Raw genomic sequence first — 25,056 nt, forward strand, 5'->3', positions numbered from 1 at the left:
AATCCAGATATTCAAATGTTTGCCAGGATTGATTTTTATTCCATACGCACAAATAAAAAAAGCAGTTGTAGAAGGTTGTTTTGCCTCAACAGAATTGGTAAGTGCAGCTATCAATAACCATTGCAATAAATAAAACATTTGCAAGGAATAAAATACCTGCATAATCATAAATTCAATGGAAGTCATCTTTCCTAGTACGGGGTGTGCTAAGCACAAGGTGCATGGCCTGGCACTAATTACTCAAACAGCAAAGCACTCCAGGACTTGAAGTGCAGGGGAACAAATGAGAACAATTGTAAGAGTGATGAAAACGGGGACACCCCCGAGGGGTTCAGCATCATCCCCATCTCCCACAACATGGGCATAAGTGAAGAAATCACTGAACATGCTACATTCCTTCCTAGCAAGGGAGAATTGGCAATTCCCCAAAAGCAATCCCAGAAGGAGCAAATCCCTAATTGCCTCATTCCCCAGCACAACCCTCGGGGACCAGCTGTGATGCCAATGGGTAGGGTGTCTCCAGAGCACTCATGGGGCTGATTGTGTAAACCCCAGCTCTTTGGGGGACTCCTGCTGGGCACCAATGCTGCCCCTCAAGCCTTGGGACAATTCCAGCAGCTTTTTGTGACCGTGAGTTCACCCAGGAGGCCACATGACACTCGTATGAAAGGGAACCTGCATCATGGAGCTGCTGTGGCAGGGATCAGGTGAGAGCCATGCGAGCATCCCTGCTCGTGTTTCCCTAGCAACTCCAGCTCCTGCTTCCCCTTACACATTCCCTTCCTCTCTTCAAAGTAGGCCAAGGCTGTCTCTATCACTCAGCCACACAAGCCAGAGATTAGGGGAGTTCAGTGAGCCCTGTGTCCATTCAATACAAATTTTGATGGAGGATGCATTGGCATTAAATCCTCTCTCTGCACCTGCACTCAACCTCCCCTACAAACACAGGAGGAACCCCTTTGGAGAAAGGGTATCTCAGCATCCCACCCAAAGCCTCTCAGCACTCAGGAAAAAAACAAGGATGAAGATGGAAGACCAAACTTGGATGTGCCTGGGCAGATATCACTTAAACCCAACAATCACACAAGGGGTCCAACATCCTTTAAGAAATCAGCTCTAAGGCTCAGACCTGACCAGATACTGAGGTATTTAAGTATTATTTTTTTATGACTGAAGCCTACAAAATCTTTGCCAGGCTGGAGAACAAAGCACAGCCAGGGTGGACACCCCAGACTCCCACCCACCATCACCTTCCTCTCACTCAACACCAACACTTCACCAGTTAAACCAGCTCCTGACACTGCTTTTTTGCTTCTCCCTGTCATGAAAGTGACACTTGGAGTTCAGGCATGAATGCCCAAACTCAGTTGTGGGCATTAATCAAGCTCCATCCATTCAAACCTATCCTACAACAGAGGAATTTGCTTGAAAAGCAGATATTTAATCACCCAACAGTTCCCCCAGCATTGTGGCTGATCCATCCCTGGCTGATGTAGCTACAGCAATAAAAATCTCAAGTACAAGCACTGTGATATCAGTGAAAAAAATACCAGATGGGTGGATGGTCTCACCCAAAATACCCCTGTCTGATCAACAAGGGTTATTGGATATAGTTTTGGAATGTATTAAACACTGAGCTATTTATTTACTCATGTCACAGGTATAGCTGAAAAAACCTGGAGGTTTGTGATAATTTTTTAGACGAATTCTCAGGGAAAGTGGCAGCTCAGGGCTCAATCCTCAATCCAAATACCCAAAGCAGCACGTAAGCACATGTTTAAACTGAAACTAAAAGATGCTCAAGCTTCTAGGCTTTGTGGAAGCAACCTGGTCTAGTGGGAAGTGTCTCTGTCCATGGCAGGATGGTAGATGATCTTTTAGGTCCCTTCTAACCCAAACCATGCTATGATTCTATGAAGGCACACACTTAAAAAACCCAGCCAAACAACAACAACAAAAATAGAGCAAGAAACACTACAGGGAAGATGAAGCAGACAGTTTTCTCATGAGAAGACCTACCAGATTGCAGCTAAATCTAAACCCCCCCCACAGGAACACACCTTCATCCCCAACAAAGCCAAGACTGATCTTTCACCCCCTGGATTAAAAGGAAAAAAACACACCCCAAAAGCCCATTTCACAAATAAATTATTTGATCTCTGGTTATTTCTCCTGCTTTTACACTGTGTAGAGAGAAGGGATCAAGCTAAACCATTTTGATTATTTGGCATTAAAAGAAAACCCACTGTAATGCTGGACCACTCGGTGCTCGGTGCACACGTGCTTTGCCAACCAAAAAGTCTTGAGACGTGCTTGACAGTACACACTCAAAACTCAGATGTTTTAGGCTAAAAACTGCATGTGGCCAGAATGAGAAAGCACTTCTGTGGCCGAGGAGAAGCTGACAATGAGCCACCTTTGAGTGAAGATTCTCAACCGCACAAAATCCATTACAGCCTGAGATGAAATCCAAGTGCTATTAATAAAAAAAGGTGGGAAAAGGCAGCAGCTGTAGAAGCCTGCAGGATTGCACGAGCTCTGGGATGCCCCATCCACCAGAGGTTTGCTGAACGGGTTGCTGGAGGGCTGACCCATGGGGCAATGCCTCCTGCAGCTCCACCTGGCAGCTGGGCTTTGTACCCCAAAACCCCAGACAGTCCAGATGGGAGAAAACATCTGGCCAAGATGATGGCAGAGCAGAGCTCTCACAAGCCAGCAGCCTTTACTTGGGACAGCTGTAGGAACACACGTCACCTTCAAAAAGTCCATCCGTTGGAGTTGGCACCAATATCAAAAGGCTGAGCAGGAACAGAGAGGGCAGAGATGCAGTGCCATCACCAAACACCTTTCAGGAAATACTTGGGATAAGAAGAGCTCATGGAAGGAAAGCCCAAGATATGGCAAAGGACTTAGACAATTCTCTTGAAAAATAGCTAAAACCTGGAACATTTATTTCACCTGGATATAAAAATGTGGGTGATAAACAACTGTGTCCTCGAACTGTTAGAAAAGCTGATAGAAAGATGTCACTGCTACATTCCATCTACACATGTCCCCCTCAAAGGCTGCCTAACATCTGGTTAATGTCATTAAAAACAACCAGTTCAGAGCATTCAGACCACGTGCTTTAGTCCACCTCTTTCAGCAAAGGCCTTAGCCATGACATTAAGGCAATATAAATTAATACATGCTGGGTCCAAACAAGAATAACAACATGTGCTCCACTAAGCAGGGACCAAAACTGGGACATAGGATGGCTTCAGTCAAAATTTCATGTTCTTGGAGTGAATTGAGCAGCTTCAACAGTAGAATACATGAAAAGAGAGGGAAGTTTTGCTTTGGAAGAACCAACACGCTCAACTCTACCCTGCACCCAGCTGCCCCATAGGGGACGACTTCACTGTAGACACTGCAACCTGGAGGCTGCAACTCCAGCTGCAAGGGATGGCAAGCAAAATGTATTTAAATCGAATTAAAACACTAATGTACCATAACTAGCACTGGCGGTGAATATATGTTTATTTTATATTCATGTATTCTCTTTAAGTGTGCATGTGTGTATACATGGTATTTTAAAAATTCAATAGTAAACCTTTCACTGGCCACAAATCTCTTTTTTTTTTCCTTCCACAAAAATGAAGCATTGCCTGGGTTATCTGGCCACAAATCTCTGCAAATTTTTTTTACTTTTTTTTTCCCCCAAGAATGAAGTACGGTGTAGGTTTGGAGATGAGCACCATGGATCCAGCACAGCTCCATCACATGTGAATCCTCCTCACGCCAGGGAACACTTTGTATCAGCCTCGTCAGGTTATATGGGAATATAATTAATAAGGTGACACATCCCACATAAATAACTTATGAGAAGCCTGTCGCTTGGAGGAGAGATGGGAGCCAAAAGGTATCTTAATTCACACTAATAATGGATTGAGGCGAAAATACAAACACCTGGATGAAGCATCCGTCTTTGCACTGTCAAATATCCTTGGCTAAGGGGAATCTGTGCATCAGCCTAGCAGATATCCTTTTGTCTTCCTTTCTTCCCCCTCAGCCCTTTTTGGGGTTGGAGGGTGGCATTTGCAGCACATTGTAGTTTTGAGGTAGTGTGAAAATGAGTGAAGGCAGAACTTTTGGACAAGATGGGCTTTTTATTATTAAACATCCTGCAATGAGTTGTTGGGATCACACACCCTTGTCCACCAAGGGTGACTCTACACCACGGTGAAAATCAGGTGAGATGTCAACTACCAGCTAGGCAAAGGAGAAAAGTTTATGAGGAATTTTCAGAAGTGGCAGATCAGCTATTGAAAGGCAGAATAATCTATAAATCACTCCTCCAAATTAATGGAATGAATGAAATGGCTTTTGAGCACAGTAATCTGACAGTCTCCTCAAAATAGCATTTTACTCTTTTAAATATTCCCAGTAGTGCATGTTAAACAAATTTGAAGTAATTTAGTTTATACCAGACTTGGCATCAGGGCATTCACTTAGAATCATAGACTTATTAAGGTTGGAAAGGACCTCTAAGATCAGTCCAACCATGAGCCCAGCACTGCCAGGCCCACCCATGAACCACATCCCCAAGCACCTCATCTACACCTTCCCTCTCTGTGGAGCCCCTCTCCTTTCCCATCTGTGCTACAAGTGCAGAGCTTCTTCATATGTCCTTCCTTTCCCCCTGCAAACTTCTGCCTTGGAGCTGCCACCACAAAGCCACTGAACCTTCCGACCACCTGAGGTCACCCCAACCCCTGGGTTTTTGCACCCCTCTCCTGCCCTCATAATAAAACCAGCTTCTTGAGTTGTTGTTTCACTTTGGCGGAGAGGGCAACAAGAAACCACCTCAAGGTCCACCAGCACATCGCTCCTACCACCCCTTATGAAGGAGCACAGAGCATTTCAGGAGGTACATTAAATCTTCAGCTATTACATGCAACAGCTCCAGATTATTTGGTATTTTATAGTGATGGAGCATGGGACACCCTGGCATCGCTCCCACTCTTTGAGCGTAACTAACCTCCAAGACTGCTCAGACTGTCTGGAGGCTGATTACATGAAATAAAACACTGCATTTGACTATTAATTAATATTGACTTCACTGTTTGACCTCCGAACATGTTGAATTTATAGGATCACTCTCCAGGTTTATTAGGGCACTATTAATAATCTGAGGAGTATTTGGAGTCAGGCACCTTAAGGAACTCAAAAGAGCTCTTAGGTATGATGCATAGACATCATCTCGGGCTACTTTCAGCTTGGAAAAAGCATTTGGCTAATTTTCAATTTGTCAAGTGAGCCTCTGACAAGCTGGTAACATATCACAGAGCAGATCTTCGGGAATCTCCAGCGGGCTTTTTCCCAGCTGCGCCGGCCACAGCAGCGTGGCACGGGGATATTACAACAAGCAAGATAATAACCAGACGGAGCAGAGCAATCATCTAGGCTATTTTGGTAGATCCACTGCAGATGAACATGATACAAAAGCCAATTAACTCAAATATATCTGACATGTAAAATGGTTTCACACTGAAATTCTGGGCGGTTTTTTTCTTTTTTCCTTCCACGTTTTTCCTCCAATACTGGGCCTTCTTAATATACGACAGTCTGAATGAAACACAGAACCAGACATTTCAAAAAAAAATTGAAAGGAAGCATTCAAGTATGGAATGTTTTTGAGTCCATAGAAAAGTGGAAAGAGTTAACAAGTTTTCTTAAAAACTTGGGTTTCTACAAAAAAACACAACCCAACCCAAACCACAAATTAAAACCACAACCCACCTTGCTATTTTCAAGCTTGTTACTTGAAAACTAGAAAGCATCTTAGACTCTTACATGTGTCACATATAAAATTGTTAAGGACTATATTTTTGGGTAGCTTCTTCAGTGGCAGGGAAGAGACTTACAACAAAGTCTCCAGAAATCTTGTTTCTAAGCCATCTCTTTCTTTACAAAACCCAACATGTTTTTTAGAAAGACCAAAATCTGTGAATATGAATCTCTAAACACTACAAAGGGTGATTTTAGTCAGCATGCTTTCTCCAAAAGAATAAATAAGCAAAGGATGTGCTGAGAGAACTAGTAGCATCCAGCATTTTATCTTCTAAATCTGTTTGTGACTCACGGGTGCTTAAAAGCAGTGGTCCAAGGCCTGGGAGCTCAGTGCCCAAGATGTTAAAAGCACTTTAAATCCTTTAGGCTGCTTTGAAAAATCTCCACGTCTTTGCCACATGTGGATATTTTGCAGTGCGGAGCCAGGAATCAATGCAAGCATTTAAACTTCCTTTTGTCAGGAATGACTTAAAGCAGAGAGCACGGAGGCTTGTAAACAAAACTGCTGACACCTCCCGCGTTATTGAAAGAGAACCATGATGCAGCATTAATTGAACGAGCACCTTCAATCTGTCAAGTCAAACAACACCCACAGGGGCTGTTCCTGGCAGAGCTCGGGTTGATGCTGCGGCCATCAGGGCCATGTCATTAAATCGGGAATTTTTCAGGATACCTGAACATCTGTGACAGCACTCGGGTCATCTTGGAAAGATGAAAGGACCAGCACAGCTGCTGAGCCTGGGCTTGATTATCAGTGACTAAGTGGCTCCTGGGGGTCTCACTCCAGTTGAAGATTTCTTTCAGATTGGCTGATTTGCCACCTCACTAGCAGATTGTCACCTCTGATGAGTCTTCACTGACCCTCCAGCCCATGGAAATGGATTTTCTCCCACTGAAACAGGTCCTCTAACCCCAGAAAGCGGATGTTCTCCTCCATATCCCCACACACACATTTGTGTTGTTTCCGCCATGGAAAGTATCAGTTGCAGTGGGACAGCTCTGTTTTCTCACCAGGCAGAAAAAGAATAAGAAACTCAGCACCTCATCCCAACACAAAAACCAAACCATTTCTTTCCAGCATTGCAGAGTCACCGCAGCAGAAGTGCTTGGTTTTGCACAGTTTGCTGAGAGGACCCCAAATAGCTACAGCAGAAAGGAGCTCCAAGAAAATAAAAAATAGCACCATCACAAGGAACATAAAAACTGATGAATGTCTGAGCCACCAAACCAGCACGACTGCTCCTGCAGAGCTCATGCCTCTCCAGACCAGGAGGCTACACTAGTCACCAGTAAACTTCACTGGTCTGAGTGAATGACGATGCCAAAGAAACAAGCCAAAAATGAAATCTGGTTTAAATGGCTCAACTGTTTAAAATCACTTTTATGACGAGAAATCAAGTCTTCCAGTTTTCTCTGTGTTAAAACAGGAGAGAAATAGAAAAGAGTAAGAAGATGTTTTATTTTTAATCCCCTTCATTGCTACCTCTGCTCAGAGGAGACCTGCATTACACTTCCTTTTAAATGAAGAGTTAGAGAACGCAGTGGAGAACACAGAAAAACATGCAACAAAATTAAAGACTAGCTAATTTAGAACCAAGTTTACAACCAGCAGAGCTCCAAATTGTTAGAAAGTGACAGATAGAAGAAAGACAAGGCTCAACACAAAGCCTATTATCCCAAGGATCTTCTCTGATGGGGAAAACCAGAAGCGGGTGGGGTCTGACCCTAAGCCCGTCGGACACACCTAAAGCAGCCATCAAGCAGCCCATTATCGTTAACACCTCACTAACGAAAAGAGTGGTTTTACCTTTCCTTTCAACCCTCCATTCTTCTCCATTTCTTTAGGCCATGGCATTTTGCAGCAGAAGCTTCTGCTTGGCACTAGAATTAATTCTCCCTGCAGGCTCATTTTTGGTAAAAACCTGTTAGTATGAACACTTGAATTTGACAGACATTTGCACTATTCACTCCTGCAACTCAAGGCACAAGACCTCTCAGAACTCTCTCTCAGAGTAAAATTACTGTTTTTTCTTAATTACACCGGTGGTTGCAACCTCTGACAGAGAAAAGGTTGAACATTTAATTTGGCAAGGTTTAGTGCCAATCTGCATTAGGCCACAATGATTTAACCTCTACCTCCGTGGCACCGTGCCTACATCATTCTCCTAATAGCACATATCCCTGCCCTACATATTTCACTGGGATCCCTATGGCAGCTCTGCCAGAGTGCCCGGGACCAGCAGCTCTCAGAGAGTCACCAGGGACACTGCAACCCTGTCATAGCAACCTGTATTCTTCCTTACCACCAATACACTATTTCAGATGTCAAAATCAAGACTTTCGTTAATTAGAAGGCTAATTATACTTCTAACTACACCGTACACACCAATATGCTCCTTTGCACAGAGTTGTGTTTTTGAAATGTGCAATCTCATACTCCGAAGTTCAAACAGAGAAAGTATCCAGCAATGCTTTTACTGCCGAAATAACCCCACAAACCCCTCTCCATAACTTCCATGCACGTACACATATGAAAACATAAGCACATAAGTAAAAACATAAGTAGCAATAAAGAAGAGATTTTTTGGTTGGGGATGATGCATTTTGCTCTTTGCACACTGAACTCACTTGAAGTCCTTCAATCCAACCCAAACTCATGCAATCTCATCACCTAAGACACCTTATACTCATGCAGGATTATCACAGAGGCAATCTGCATATAACCAGGAGACAATTTCATAAGGCACATGCTGGGTGAGTACATAACTGCTCCTTAAACTATTATTTGTGTACTTATTTTTCTTAAAATTATTCATTCGTGATTGCTATTTATTATTAATAAACCATTAATAATGCATTAGTTTTTAATTATTATATCTATTATTTGAGTACCCCACGAACACTGATACATCACTTCCAGCCTCCCAGGGCAGCTGGAAAGTGTTTTCTTTGGCTACAGGCATGGGGTTGGGGCGCTGGAAGACAAAGTGACTTATGGAGGACTCTGGGGAAAATGAGCAAGGGAGCAGTGGATCAACCCAGGACTTTCCACATGCCCAGCATGTCTGATGACTTTTTCATCCTTCCTCTCATCAACAGGATGAAGCAAAAGTGGCCCTCAAGTATGGCTATAACATCTATAAAACCAATATGGCCATAGGGTCTTTGAAGAGGAACAAGTTTATCTTTTCATTCCCCTTTTTTTCTGGCTTAGCAGAGGAGTTAAACATGAAGTCTCGTACTTTGTTTTGCCTGTCATTCAAACAAGCAGTGTGGTTTCAGCCTCTCACCACTGATGCATGACCTTCCAAGCTGCACCAGGAAATGTGAATCCCCTTCTGGAGCGGTGAAACTTGGGTGCATTGCACCACCTCAAGCAGAAGGTTTTCAGCTCCTAACTATGAGCATAGATGCTTAGAGAAAAAAAAAAATCCTCTTATGATGCCAGGTTTTAACTTAAAATGCCTCAATACAGTAAAAAAACAAACAAACAAAACCAATGTAAAATGTGGAGGCATTGTGCCACAATCAGCAAAAAGAAGGGTTTGGCCCCAGAGACAGCAGTAACTTCCTAACACCCTGATGTGGTCCATGAACTGTGCAACCCAGGAATGAACCAAAGTCCACACAGGAAGGCAATCACTGCCAGCAGCCCTCAAAGTGCTTTGGGTGTTTGTTTCTCATGTGGCACCTTCTGCTCTTAACATCTCCTTAGTGGCTATCTCTCGTTTATTAGAGAACAACACTTCCCTATCAGCTACGGTTCCACAAACAAGCCAAGGCCACCGATGAGAGGGAGCTCCCAGAGACCAGGCAGCAAAAAGCCTCGCTTGGCTCATGTTCCTTAAAGCTGGATGATTTAACTCTTCCAGAGTTGTGACTGTAAGAAGGCTATTTGTCAAAAAAAAAAAAAAAAACTAACAAAAAAACCAAACCAAAACAAAACAAACCAAAACAACAAGAATAAAACCCTCCACATAAATAGCATTTTATCACAGAGATAAGAGTGTCCCTCTGGACACTGGAGTTCTTGTTGCCAGAGAAGGCGAGGATGCATTGGTGACCTCTGGATGAGGCTCAGCACGGCAGCGATGCCGGGGAGCCCCTGGAGGGGCGGCCAGTCCCTTTGCACCCCCTCAGTGTCCTCACAGACCTTCACACCAGGAAAGGGGAGGAAAGGGGCAGAACCACAAGCTGATGATATCTGTCTGCTTCAAATCATCTCTAAGGCAAAGGGCTGAGAAAAAGGAACTTTCAGCATTTTAAATGGATCATATCAAAGCAGAGCTGCTCACCACGGGCAAAACAAACAAAGTGTGGGACTTCGTGCTTTACTCCTCTGCTAAGAGAGGGGTGAGAAGATAAGCTGGGTGCAGCCAAGTAAGGGCTGGGTTTGAGGAATCACCCGCCCCTTAGCACTGCCAGGGACATCAGCCCCCTGTCCCATTCCAGAGGTTCGAGCCACTCCGTTGTCTCGGCACTGCGAGTCCCCAGCACAGACACACATTGCCGGGCAGTCACTAATTTCCAGCTACCAATGCACTCTCCCCACCCAAACCCTGTGTTTGCTCAAACAAATGCAGCAGCACCTCTAAAACACCTCCCCCACCCCCAGAGCCAGCATCAGGCAGAAAACATAGCCCAGGAGAAGGATCAAACCTGGTCGGGAAGGAGGTGCCCCCATGTCCACTTCTTTACAGACTCTCCAAACAGTCCCTTGCAAACTCCCAGCTCAGCCTGGCGTTTGATCTCTGACCAGCATGAGCAAACACCACCGTGCAGAACAAATTGTTCCTTTTCCAAAGTGGAAAGCCAGCCCTCCACGTCTGGGTTCCATCTGGGAGCAATCCTGGAGCCTCAAAGAGGACAGTGCCCCACCAGGAGTTGCGGGTTGCAACCTTCACTTGAGTTTAAGAGAGGGCTCTGGCGACCTTCTTCACTCAAATTTGCCTAATGGCATTTCCAGCCACCAACTCCCACCCCATCCCATTCCCTCCTGAGGGTCCCACTCTGATCCAGACACCTGAAGAATTTAGAAGGGGGGGGGAAAGCATCCCTGGGTCTCTCAACCAATCCTACATTTTGCAGCATTTTACATTTCACCTTGGGAGATCAAAGCAGCCCTGACATCACAACAGCACAAAAGAAACTTCGTGTTTCAGGTCCTCCTGCTTGGAGCTCTCTGTGTCATGATCCAAAAGCAGAAATTACAAAATCCCAACCTAAACCTCTATAAAAGAAATATCAGCAATTCAAATGAGGCTGATTTTCTTTTGTCCTTTTACTCTAGCCACATAAATCAGATAGTGAAAAATAAGACCATGACACAAAAGACCAATCATAAAAATAGCCCTATTAATTTTCCTCTAAACAGTTCAAATAAATAGAGTGTCATTCCTGCATTTTGAGACTATTCAATTACAGAAGGAAAAGAAAAAATGATCCAGCAACACAACGCAGTTATAGCATTTGAACAGCTATGAAACCAGAAAGAAGGAGATTGATTTCTTTTTTTTAAATTAACACTGCATTACCCGCATTGCAGGATGGTCAACACAATTAGCAGGAAGCTTCAAACAAAGAAAAAACCAACATAAAAAAAGGGAAAGTCCCCAAAATATTTAAGAATGCAAACCCCACAGTGTATGGCTTTTCTGAAGCACATTGTGGAGGATCTGAGGTTATTCTGGTGACAATAACTGCTAAATCACATCAGGACACAGCACAGGCAACCATAAACACTTGATTCTATTGTCCTGCCTCACAAGCAATCATTTCCTCATTATCATCACTATTAAAATCCAGTGCTGCCATCATCAGCTGATCAGTTGATCCCTAACGTCCTGCTCTTTTTTTTTGCAGTGTTAATTCATCAGTTTGAAAGTTTTAAGGAAATCTTACCTAGTTGAGTAGATCATTAACTGTACTTCTTAGACATCGTATTCTTCTATCATAAATGTTTCTCACTGAGTTTGCAAACAAACTATCATAAAGAGAGGGAAAAGTGAAAAATTCCCTAAATTTCTACTTTTCGCACCTCGTTTTAGTTTGTCATAACTCATTGAAATATTCAAATTTCAGACTAAAATTTAGCAAATCCAAAAAAAAAAAGAAATTTTGTGCAGTTTTTATTGGTTTTAAACATGAAAGCCAAAGACCCCCAGCTCTCCTCATCCTCTTTCCTTCCCACAAACCTGGCAGGCTCTCCAGGCTGAGCTGTGGTTTTCCTAGGAAGCCTTTCAGTGGAGCTGAGAGAACTGGACTGAGGGAAGTCAGGTGTTCCCCATTCCAATTCAGTCTTTATTGAAAAAGCGTCTCTAAGTGTTCTGATAAAAATTCATTTAATTCGATAGTAACTGGCATTTAATCCGTGCTTCTATATGGCACTTAAAAGTGCTTTTTACTTGCTTCTTTAATACATATATAAAGAGAAAAAGAGATAAAAGTCTTCTTTTAAAAAGTCTTTGATTAAAAATCAGTTATCTATGCACTGAGGGGAAAAATGTATTTATGAAGCATTGATTTTGAGTGTTTCCTTCTAGTCTATTTGCATAGCCTCAGTTGTACCTGGGTGCCATAGTAATTGAAGAAGTCATCACCATCCCCTGGACGGGAAGAGCCTCAGCAGCAGGTTTGGGGTTGTGAGTGCTCTTTGGGGTACCCAACCAACAGCTCAGCCCCAGAGATGATGGGGGACAAGGGAGCAGTGCATGACGGTCCCATCCCTTCTGCTGCAGAGGGACCATTCCCACTTCCCGTGCTTGGAAGTCCAAAACCCACTGGGATCTTGGGCTGTCCTGAGAAGCCTGGGACACCCATCCACACATGCAACGCCCCAGTTCAAACGCAGCGTTTCCAGACCAGAAGAAAAAAGGCAGAAGAAACTTGAGTGACATCAGAAGCAGTTGTAAAATCACACCCAAAACCTACCTGCTTCCCAACCCGGCACCACTTCACCAGGGATCCTCCAGAGCATCCTCACGTGCTTCCCGAGGCCCGAGGGACCAAGGCCGCCCGCAGCATCACCAGCCACCCTGCCCGCAGGCAGCCATTCATAAAATCAGAGCCCAACAAAAGACACACACACGGAGACATCCGCACACACCTCTAACCGGAGAAAGACCATCTTACTCACTGCTCTCTCCTTCCCACGCTACCTCAAAACACTCATCTGCTGAAGCAATGCGCTGCTTGGACGGCAGCCAGCTGGAAGCCAAAAGGGGCTTTTCCTTTCCTGCCGCTCAACCTCATTCAGGCACTTCTTGCTTGTACACAACAGCTATTTATAGCTGCTGGCGAGCACCCAGGCGCAACCCAACCGCAGAGCCCCAGCGGTTCCAAAAAAAAAAAAAAAAAAAAAAAACAAAAAACAAAAAAAAAAAAAAACAAAAAACAAAAAACAAAAAACAAAAAAACACCAAACAAAGGAAAGAAAAGAAGAGGAACCCAAAAATAAATTTTAAAAAATACAAAATAATAACAACAGGAAAATAAACTCAAGTGGAGTCGGCTCGTTGCTCTGCTCCCGCAGACCCTGAAGTGGGAGAGCGCGGTGCAAGGGAGAGGGAGAAGCGCGGATGGGCTGATCCGAGTTAAAAATAACCCAGCCAAAAAAGCCACCGCAGGGAAGCGTGACCTTTACTACTACTACAGGAGGGAAGCACGCTGCACCCTGCGCCTGCCTGGAGAGGGAGAGCTGCTCCACAAGGCAGGATTCAAATTAAAATTGGGGGTGGGGGGGAGAAAGGAAGATGGAGAGAGAGAAAAAAAAAATATATGCGCCAAGAAAAACAGATACTGAATTTTTAAAAAAAGCAGCTTTTTTCTTCAGAAATGGTTTGTTTTTCTCACCTCCAAAAAGCAAAACTCTCATTCCTTTGCACACCTCTTTGGAGGGAGTGACTCTGAAATATGGTTTGTTGGGGGAGAGAGTGACTCTGAAATACGGTTTTGTTGGGGGAGAGAGGAAGAACCAGCTTAGTTCCTTGCAGATTTTGATAATAATGATGATCATAATATTAATAAAAATAATAATTACAAACACTGTATAAAACATATAATATAGATGTAATAGATACTATATATATTACAATATATCCTTTATTACTGTTACTGTTGTGGTTGACATTGTTATTGCTATTATTATTACTACTACTACCACTACTGTTATAACTATTATTTTTGTTTTGGAAGGGAAAGGCAGTAGAGAGGCTGCAGTTTCAGTCCTAGGAAGAGCTGGCCCCCAAGAGAAGCTGCAGCAGGGGCTTCACCTGCCTGCACCATCCCTCCAGTGCCAGGTGCTAGCAGTGATGCCACAATAAAACCCATCCCTCAATCCTCATGGTTTGCACCCATTTCCCTCCCAAATCATGTTTAATCCCAATGGAATGGCACTGCTGCCTGCAATGGAGACTTCAGCTGTTCACATACACCAAAAACATCCTTTGGCCACTCAGCATTGAACTGCCCCCAAATCAATGACCAGAGGAGAGTTTTGTGACCACTACTTTGGCCTCTCCCAGCAAAGTGACTGGAGCTGAGGTTTTCACAAAAACCAGAGGGTTTTGGCCCTTTCCTCTCTGCTGTGACATCCCTGGAGACAGAACATGCGTCCTATAGAGAACACTCAAAATTTCTTTGATTCTGGGGAAGAGTGGCAGGAACTGGCAATGATGTGTCCTGAGCAAGCATGTGCACGTGAGAGCAACTAAACATTATAAATTGGGCATTTAAAAAACACATCACACCTCATAAAGGGTGGAAAATGGGGGAACAACCCCCCAGGTCAGCAAACATCAGAGACCCCATCCCTCCCTCCCACTCCCCTATTTTTTCTCCCTCAAATGAAAACACTTTGATTTTGCCAAGACAGGTGTTTCAGATACAGTTTGAAAACTAATTAAATCATATCTGCAGCTTGAAAACTAATTAATCCTTTATTCCCTATTATAATAGATAATTACAATGCATGATAGGAAACGACTTGTCAGGTTTTCTGTTCAAAATCCTGGCATTTTATGGAAAATAAAATGGGGGAAATAGGGGGCCTTCCCATTCTTCTGCAGGCCACCAAAGGAGGCTGCTAAAAGGGTGGATTTTTTTTGATATCGAGTAAACAAAAATTAGTTACTAAAATTTGCATGTATGATCAAGGGGCTACTTGTGAGAGTTGAACCTCCATGCAAACAAACAGCAAAGTAAAGTATCTGTAGTTAGAATAACAAGCAAGGTAGGGTTCAGCATGTGAGATGGGCAATAGAGATGCTCCTTGCTTCCTCTCCAACACCTTTTCCTCTTCCAGAGTAACACAAAGCCAGTAATCCAGTGCCACCAGGAAGGTGAGAAAACACCCACACTCACTCAACAGCAAAGGCACCCCAGAACCCGCCCCCCCACCAGATTTCTCTTAAATGCTCTTTACTCCCACAGCGAGGTAAAAAACTATGATTGTGCTGAAAGTTTCTGTAACCCCTTTGTAAAAATTTAAATTCCCAGTTTTGCTCTGACTTTAAAAAAGGAGAACTGAATGGATCAAAATCTATTTGATCCAAATTCTCAAAACCGTAATTCAAGGGATGAGGACTTTGATGGTATTGATGCACAGACTGTTTATGAAGGGTCTAGGGAAGCAGCAAATAAAAGCAAGTCTATTGCTCTATTGCCAGTATTATTAAAAGGTGCTCCCCAAGACCTGTAAATCCTTAGTAAAAATGTGGATGGGCCCACAAAACCACATTGGACAAAACCAAACAGGCACCAAAAAAACAAAGTGATTCCAAGAGCTGGATAAAAGGTTATGATGTGATTTCTACTCGATAGAAAGTAGCGTGCAACAAAGACACCATGGATGGCCATTTTCCATCAAAAAACTAAACTAACTCCAGTCTTTTTTTGTGTTTACTTTTGCCTTCTCTTCCACTTGGTTGCTATTCTGCAAAACTTCATGACCTTGATGTAGCTCCATGTTGTCACACACCCCCATTTTGGGGAAAGCACAAAGAACCAAGGGCAAGCAATCCTGCTCATTACTTCTTTTGATTTACATCTTTGTTTCTTTAATTTATTTTAGAAACAGATTTTTCTAAAGTACCCAAAGGTGAGAAGAACCCTCCAAACCCCCCAGCTCCCTACTAAGTCCACATGGGCTTCCTCTCCAAACTTCTACCACTTCCTCGAATCCCCCCAAGCAGCACTGAAAACCAACCACAACCAATCACATAAAATGATCAAAAGTATAAGCAAGGTTGTTTTCTTTCCAAAGAAACTCTCTGCTGCTCAGGAAAACCTCCAGAACCTTGCATAGCTGGCAGCAGGGAGAGGAATGACACAAGCAATTAGCATCACAGACAAAGATCTTCAGCACATTCTGGTGCCAAACTCACTTATCAGAGAGTCCCTAAGCAAGACATCCTTGGGAGCAATCGCCCAGAGATTGATTGAGGCCCTGTTCACCCCTAATGAGGTTAATTAAAAGCTGTGTAACCAGCAGGGGGACTAAAGGGTGTGAAAATAACTCAAAAGTGCCATCTCCCCTCTTCCCTTCCCAGGGAAGGTGTTATGCTACCTGGTTTTCCTCTTTCCACAGGAGGATGAACAAAGGTCCTACCTCCAACAGTGGTTTTAGACCACACCTCATCCCAGCAAAAAGCATCCCCCACCTCCAAGGCATCCAAACTCCTCCTAAAGCAGCCCTCACCGTGAAAGCCACAGCCTCCCAACTCCAAAAAAGGTCAGTACATCACCCAAATTCACAAACAGTGGTCTGTTGCCGATAGGATGGATATGTAAAAAGATTTGGGGAGGAGGAAGCAGAAAGAAAAGAGGGGAAATAGGTTTTAAATCAACACAATTAATGGGTTTGGTATTTGTTCATATATTAAATTAGTAGACTCTTATGCAATTAAGAATCCTTGATACGAGGATGCCCCATGGCAAGCTTACCCTGCTCCTCCTGCCATTTAAGAGATTGGGATGGAAGGGAGGGAGGGAGGAAATTCCACTATTTTTTGTTAGTTTTTTTATTATTTTGTGCTCAAAGAAGATATTTCCAAAGTTTGCACAACTCGTTAAGATACTAATTTCAAACTAATTCTTTGTATTTATCACTTTCCTTTAGAAAATGGATTTTTAAGTAACTAAGAAGAAACTAATAGCTGTGTATGAAAGAAGAATATCAGAGAGAAATTAAACTCTCCGCCTTATTTTGGCTACACTGATTTATTTTCTATTTTTCACCCCAACGCAAACCAATACTCTTCTAAAAATATTTAGTGAAACCTATAATGGAAAGAAGTGTTTCTTCCAGCATTAAATCATCTGAGGATACTTAAACTGACATTTCATATATATTAGAGCCTATTAAAAAAACCCCTCATCCCTTCACATACTACTGACTTCGTTTTCATTGCTATTGTCAGTATCTCATGGACCTTTCTACCCATGTGACTAAAACCCCTTCCAAAGCCACCGAAGCATAGCTTGGGGGATGGATTTGAAATACAACTGAGGTTATCTCCTAGCTTTGATCATTGGAGCACAGCTCTCCCTCCAATTTGGTATTGCTTAATCTCCACCACCATCCTAATGCTGTTTTTCACCCAAACACTCATTTCCTACTCTTTCCGTAATTAAGGTTGTAATGGAACAGCCTGGCAGCACTTAATGCTGTTTTTATTAATGCTGTAATGACTCGAGTTACAAGATATTGGGCCATTTTCATGTTTTTGCAAACGAGGGTAAGGGCTCCCCCCTCTGCTGCAGGGTTTCTTGTCCTCCATATTCCTGTTCAATGGATCATTTAGATTCCAGGGCAACACAGGCATTCCTAAGGAAGGCACAGCCCTGCAGACTTGCCAATTGAACTATAAAGTCTGGGCACAGAGAAAGAATTTTTCAAAACTAATTATATCATAGCCTTCATTTTTTCTGGTGTCCAGTTGTGTCCCAATTAAAGGGTCCTGACTTTCTAAGACAGCACCAGCTCTTTATCCACTGAATATAAACCCCTTTAAATAGATACTTCTATTTTGAAGCCACTGAAGGCACTGACAATATTTGTAAGACACTGACCCAACATCTTGTTGTTATGCTGAGAGCTACTCAGTGGCATGTCTTTTGGTCAGTAGTAACAATATTTTCTTTAAGGAAACTTTGAAGTGGTTTCAGGCAAGTTACAAGACATATTAAAAATGACACGCCATCTGCTTCCCAATGTGATGTTTTGCATTGTGTAACTAAACCAATTTAAGAACTGAAGTCTATTTGACATCTAATTAGTCTGTTTGGTAGCCTGATCACTTGTAGATGTTTTGGAGGGAAAGAAGCACTATAACAATCTTGATCTTTTTTTAAAAAAGACAACAATTAAAAATAATTAGTCACAGAACTGCTTTTCCTTCCTAAATATTTTCTTTTTTCCCATTTAGGAATCAAGACATATGTTTCTGCCATGCTACCCTCTATTTCTGGTTGAATGTAAATCTAACCATGCTTTTTTGGGTACCACAATCACAGAGCTTTACCAGAGCCTTGGGAAAGGAAGAGGAGCATTCCCTGGGTTGCAGAATCGAAGGATCAATCATCAACACCCAACACCACATGGCACCGTGCCAGGTCATGCCTTTGCTTGCTCAAGTTAATGGTATTCCCCAGGAAATGCGTGGTCACCTCAGGAGTGATTTATCCTGGCAGGGGAGGACTAGGGGATAGAAGTGGTAGGCGCAATCCAAACAGAAACAAAACAGCTCATACCAGAGCATTTAAAATTCAAAGCCTACCCTCCAGCTTCCAGACTGCTGCAGCTTCCTCACTGGCTACTCCAGCACGAGGGGGAAGACTGCAGATAGTAAAATATCAAAGCAGGCCAAACTCAAAATCAGAACCTGCTGCGGTCTGCGCACCACGGATGGGGATGTTCAGGTTCACCCACCCACTGGGAAGGCACAGAGAGAAATAATTGAAGAGCATTGTGCTCGGGACAGCCTGTGTGGTGGCCATACCAAGGAGAAATGACTGTTTTTCACAAATGAGTGGATGATGGACAGGGAAGGGCACACAGCTTCTCCAGAAGTGTTTCAAATATGCCTTGTAGAAATCAAAGAAGACAGTTTGCAGTGCTGCAGACCCACTGCATGCTCCAAATGTGGACGCACGCCAGAAGACCAGTGAGAAAATTTGATTCCAGCATCAGCCATGAACAACAGCATTGCAGAAGCACAATGCATTGCTCCACATACCATCCCTCCAGAAAAAGTCCAGTGGTTCTAACCCATGGCATTTGTGTCAGGTACATTCACACCCTGATGGACCAGCTGGGGAAGTTAATGGCAACATCTCAAGCCTTTCCCAGGAGCAGCCACGTCCATCCTACCTCGTCTTTGGAGACAACCCCATCTCCAGCAGTCTCTGCCCATAACCCACAACTGCTGCAAGCCCCCAACCTGCTTGGAGCTATTTTGGATAGGGGGGGGAAGATACATGAGTGAGAGTTATGATTAGGTAAGGGTAACAGTTGGAGGGAGGGTCAGATCAGGTCATTCCCAGAGGATGTTGTTCCTGGAACAACAGCTGTGTAACCTTCATCACCTCCTACAATGAAATATGACCACTCTTCTGGCCTGTCTTGTTTTCCAAGTTTTATTTTCTATTGTTCTGTACTAAGCAACTGCCTGCCGTTATCAGCACTGTCCTGGAGCCACTTGTTTTCCTGTTACCTTCAGGAATGGCTGAAAACTCCAGTTTTTCAGCCATTCCTGGACGGGCATTTGGAAGATGTGATGAGTTTGGTAGTTTGATCTAATTACCGCCTTGCTGAAACAAGTCAGAAAGAGAAGAAAGAAGTGGGGAAAAAAAAGACCATTTCAGCTAGTTAAACATGCTGCTACCCAAAAAAAGGAGTTGGAAGAAGACGGGGGGAATTTGCTAACTTTCACTGAGCAGCAGAGCAGGGCTGCTTTCAATGTGCCATATTGACTTACCGCTGCTGGAGGCACAATAAAGGCAGCCCTTGGAGTCAATGCGGGCTCCCGCGGCTCTGTGTAAACTCCGCTTAAAATGTATTTCAAGGAACTTGATCTATTGACATGGCAACTGTGAAAACTTGAGGCCATTTGAAATTTAAATAGCATTTCCACCCCTCAGTAAATGCCAGCCGCGGGGTGGGCCCCACGGCCCTTGTGTGGAAAATGCTTTCACTGGAAGACATCTCCCCCAACAGAATGCCTCCAGACACAACTGCTCTCCTCAAAAGCAGCCAGCACAACTGATTGGGACCCCTTTTTGATGCAAATTCATATTATTCTGTTGGGGAACAGCAGGTGTTCAGCCATGCTTTCCTTTAGAAAAATTAGGACCATGCTTGCTCCCCCCTCCTTCTTGCACTTGGTTCCCGGTTAGCTTCGATGGCTCTCACCCTCGGCACACACTTGGGTGCCTCCTGGGCTGGGAAATACAAATCAGCACTACTGAGGAATGGGGCAGTGTGTCCTACAAATCAGTAAACATCACCTTTATTAAACACGACAAATGCTCGCCAAAGAGTGCTCCGAGTCTTCCCGCTGTGGTGAGCACACCTCCTCTTTTCAATGGCATGGCCATTGAGACCCAGTGTGACACAATGTGAGGTTAAAATACAGGAGAAGCATTTCACAATCAATATTTTGTTTGACTTATGGAGCTGGGCTATCAGGCACCTTACCAGCAACCGTGCCCCATAAGTAACTTACTCCAGCTTTAGGAAGGAAATAACTCCTTGCTGAGTATCACAATGTCATTGTGGTCCATATAAGAGATACGTGAAATTGCCTGCCCACACAGTCAGCACAAAGTAACCCCAGGAAGGTGCCAGGGGATGGTTAAGTTGTGGAATTTTGTGTGTCACTCAATGAAAAAGCCTGTATTAAAGTAGTATCAAAAGGTCTGAAACAGCACGAAGCTCTCACACTGGTAGGAACCATCAAAAAAATGTGTTGATGCTTGGAGACATCTGGTGGGCCTGGCAATACTGGGTAAATGCTTGGACTCAATGATCTTGAAGGTGTTTTCCAGCCTTAATGATTCTATGATTCTGTGAAGGGTTCCTGCCCTTCCCCCCTCTCTGCTCTGCCACCTTGTCATTTGCAACTTAATTTGAGAAGAAACAATAGAAAGGGAGAGCAATAGAGATAAGAACAGAAATCCACAAGACACATAGATAATGTGATTTTATACAGGCACCACCTAAAATTCTTTGGGTTTGGAAAGTTCCCTTATCATCCTGTGGAATTTTATCTCCAGGATTCTCTGAATTATCTAAGTAAATCTAAAGGGCCTTTTTCCTGGAACAGTGTGAATACCAACCCTGTGTAGAATCCCTGGAGTCTTAAAGAACAATTAGAAGGAAGAAGCAGCATCTTCATGGACCCATTTAAGGAGCACTGAAAGAGCTGCTGTGGACACCCACAGCAAAGCCAGACAACTGGATGATTAAGGCCGGCATGGTCCACGTGAGGACCAAAGCACCACATCACCTAAGTGACTGGGGATGGAACTTGAAGGAGAAGGAAAAGGAGTTTAAAAACAGATTGTGTTATGCTGGGGATGGAGGACATGTTGGAGGGGAAAAGGAAAGACTGGGGGATGTTCAAAGAAGTGAGGGATGGCTGGAGTGTTCGTGGGTGGAGAAGAAAGGCCAAAGGAACAGAAGCCAGGAGCCTTGACATCTGAGAGTATATACCACTTGTCCATCACTACAACTTACTTTAAAAACTAAAAATTAAGAAAAAACAGTAGAAAGGGTGGAAATTTATGCCTGACATCTTCTACTCAAACTTCAACTCAAACCTGCTATTTGCAGTTGAAGGCGCCTATTAAAAAAGATACACAACCAATATTTCATCTGGCCACTTAGAAAATACTGTCACTTCTGTCCTCTTCAGTAATAAAAAAGGAGAAGAGTGACAAACCAAAGTGAATTTATTTCAGCTCTTCAAAGTCAAAACAAATCATGAAACCTGTGGGAATATTAGGCTAACTTAAAATTTCTAATTTGAGACCCGTTTATTTAAGCACAATGTTAAGATAGACATCTGAAGTTATGAAATCACAAGACACATCCAGCAAATTTGCCACTTTTTATTGCCAATAATGATCACTGTCTCTATTACAGGCTCCAGTTAGGACTCTATTATGCTGGGCTCTTTATAAAATACAATCCACACCATTAAAAACCTACCTGGCTCTCTTACAGCGGTTGGATGACACAAAGAAGAATAGCTAGTAAAGATCTGAAAGAAGGTTTGAAAGTCTTCTCTATATTTCTTTTTACAGAATATTTTAATCAAACAGACCAATACTCAGTGGTTATAGCTGCAATGCTTTTTTTATATCTTTATACATTTATATATATAGACATACACATGCACATATAGATATATATAAATTTTTCCTTCATTTGTAAAAAGCTCGGGCAAGTCCTCTTTGGAACAGCTTGATGTAAATAGACAAGCAGAGCTCACAGAAGCAGTCCCATCAGTTTAGCAGAGATGTAGAACACAGGCTGAGGAATTCATCCACTAAGAGCTGCTCACAGCACTAGCACTGAAGTGGCAATCAAATGTTCAGTAGTGAAAGCTAAGGTGCTTTTCCTTTCTTCTCAGCCATAGAGACATAGAGCAAAAGCAGGAACATGCTGATGCAAACTAACTAGTTTTAGACTGTATCAAACTTTCAGCTTTTATTTTCCACCAAGAAATCAATGTCCATTCCTCCACAACTCCACTTGAAACTATTCTTAATGCCTCAAGACCCATCTCTGTAATGGCACAATATTTCTCAAATGAGGGGAAAAAGGCAAAAAACTAAGTAAAAAAAAATTGAGCACATACAAAGATTTATGCTGCTAATAAATACTTATCAAGATGAATGGATAAACAACATTTTCAGGAGCACCCTGGTCTGCCAGGAGCATGGCTTCTCCTGTGACCAGCATGCATGGAAAGGATGCAGGAAGAAATCCAGATTGCCAGAGAGAAACCTGGGAAATAAATGCAATATTGAAAGAAGAGGTTTTACAACAAATGCAAAAAAACGTGGGAAAGATACTTGTGTTCCCATCATTTCATATGCCTGGCTAAATATCCATTAACAAATTAAAAGAGACACGCTGAATCAAAGTCAATGTCAAAGCACAATGCCTGACATTTGTTCTTCAAAAATTAGTTATTGGCAGCATCTAAAATGCACTGTCACACCAGAAGTACAGCCATATAATTCACTTTTTAGCTGCTCAGAAAGAAGGATAACAAAAATGTATTGGCCAGTCACACCATGGTTCGTATTAGCAACACTCCCAACATCTGAAGTTGCTTCATTCTGCCTTTGGCAGAAGTTTGGAGTTTCATTCTTGAAGTTGTATAATAGATACTTTTGATTTGTGACTGAATGGAAGATTATAATCAACCTTGGGACATTCACTCACTCATGGAATAAAGCCGCTCATTCCACTATAAATATTTATAATTTTCCCCACATTTGTTAGTATAATTAAAGAGAATGAAATTCAATGCAACAGTTGGGGGAGGGAGGGAAGTAAAACCTGTTATTTACAGTGTCCTCTGAAATTAAATGTATAGACATTAATTGCTTATTACACACACTGTTACTCAACTAGCACCACACAGGGAAAACTGAGCCAAAGCGAAGAGTCTGCTGCTTAGAAACACCCTGCAATAATCTGTCCCAACCGGTCATTCAGACAAGAACAGGCACAGGGCATCTTGTTCACTTCCGTCGGTGCTAGCAGCGAATCCAAGATGCCGCGGCAGCAGGGCGGTGTCGTTTTACACCGCAGCACCCCCGTGAGTGACTGCTCCGTGTCAGGTGCCACCAGCCCGATTTAGGAGTGTTTTATACCGCTGCATCCCAAGATAAATTCAGCTGGCCCTGTTATCTCTATATGTGAACTACCTAGGAGCACCTGGCAGGAATACAAGGGCATAGAGGTAGGGAAGTGCAGGTTGTTCCAGCCCCATACTTGCTGCTGTTCCTCTTGGAGGAACAGAAGAAAAAGAAACCAAAAAAATGCACCCATCACCTGGGTACTAAATTTGTGAAGGTAAACAAGCACCTCGCCACAAGCTCAGAAATTCAAAGTTTGCACTGCAGTCCCCAAGGAGAAGCTCCGGTTTTCAAAAGGGTCAAATATTTTCACTTAGAGGTTTTTAAAGCTTCTCTTCAGCAAGAGGAAGGGAGATTTTATTCTGGTTCCATCGCCTATTCATTCCTTCTTTAATAATACATGGTTCTGTTAAAAAGGGCAGAGCACTATTTTTAGACTATCCCATAACATATAAGAAAGCATTAGCTAGGGGATTTTTTTTAAGCCTGGTACTGCAAAGGTTTGGGAGTCTGGAAAAATGGGGCACAGGTAGGAGTTGGTCTCAGGTTGGAGGGAAAGATTGGCAGTTTAGATGGGGAAACACGGAAAATGTGTCTAGCTTTCTTCAACTCTTCTCAAACCTGAGATGTGCCGACAGAAAAGGAGGGAGAGAAAGAAAGAAAACAAAACCACTGAAGTGTTATTGCTTGGAAACCACCTTAATGAAAGCCACTGCAGAGTGTAAGCTACTGAACATACCCTGACAGGGAAAACAGGCAAAGAAAATCCACATAGCCACTTCTACCTGCCCTCTGCTACAGAAATAGCTGGATAATAACAATTTCACAGCCCAAGACGTTTGCAGGATCCAACGCCTCTCTGAACCTAAAGACAGAAGGAAACCCTTCTGGAAGCATCAGCTTTGAGGCAGGAAGATCCTTCTTTACTACTGCTGCAAAGGACAAAGAGCTTATAGGAATTAAGGGATGTCTTAGTCCCTTCTCAGTGAAATACTGGTTCTTCTTATTTGCCTTGTTATAAATAGGCTTAGATTTCTTTTCTTTCTCTCCTCTCTTTTCAACACACGAACACAGTGCAGAGAGAGTCTCTAAGGGATGATGCCTATGAAGAAAATAAAAAAAGGGGAGGAAGAGGAAAAAGAAGAGATGGGGGAAAAAAGGGGGGGAAAGGAAAAAAAATTAAAAGTGAAAAAAAAAAGCATTTTTGCCTTTTGGCAGTGAAACTGAGCTCCTGCCTCAGGATTTGATAAGCAATGCTGACTTTAAAGCCCTGACTCTGGGCACAAATGCAGGGCATTCAGACACCAGGCTCTACAGCAGGATCACATCCAAAACAATACATGTGGAAAA

The 25,056-nt window shown here is 43.0% G+C and overlaps 1 protein-coding gene across 2 annotated transcripts in view; it reads right to left on the reverse strand.

Annotated features, from left to right (window-relative positions):
- The window catches only part of ACVR2B (activin A receptor type 2B), a 104,860-nt gene that overhangs the window by 54,272 nt on the left and 25,532 nt on the right, over positions 1–25,056 (reverse strand). Inside the window, exon 1 of one of the 2 annotated variants that reach the window (XM_032098509.1) lies at positions 10,492–10,575. The exons of the other annotated variant lie outside the window; for it this stretch is intronic. Within the exon in view, the coding sequence (XP_031954400.1) occupies positions 10,492–10,516 (25 nt within the window). The 5' untranslated portion in view covers positions 10,517–10,575. Of the gene's footprint in view, positions 1–10,491; positions 10,576–25,056 lie in introns of those variants that run through there. 2 annotated transcript variants of the gene reach the window in all.

This window comes from Corvus moneduloides, chromosome 1, assembly GCF_009650955.1.
Source record: "Corvus moneduloides isolate bCorMon1 chromosome 1, bCorMon1.pri, whole genome shotgun sequence".
Classification (NCBI taxonomy): Eukaryota; Metazoa; Chordata; class Aves; order Passeriformes; family Corvidae; genus Corvus; species Corvus moneduloides.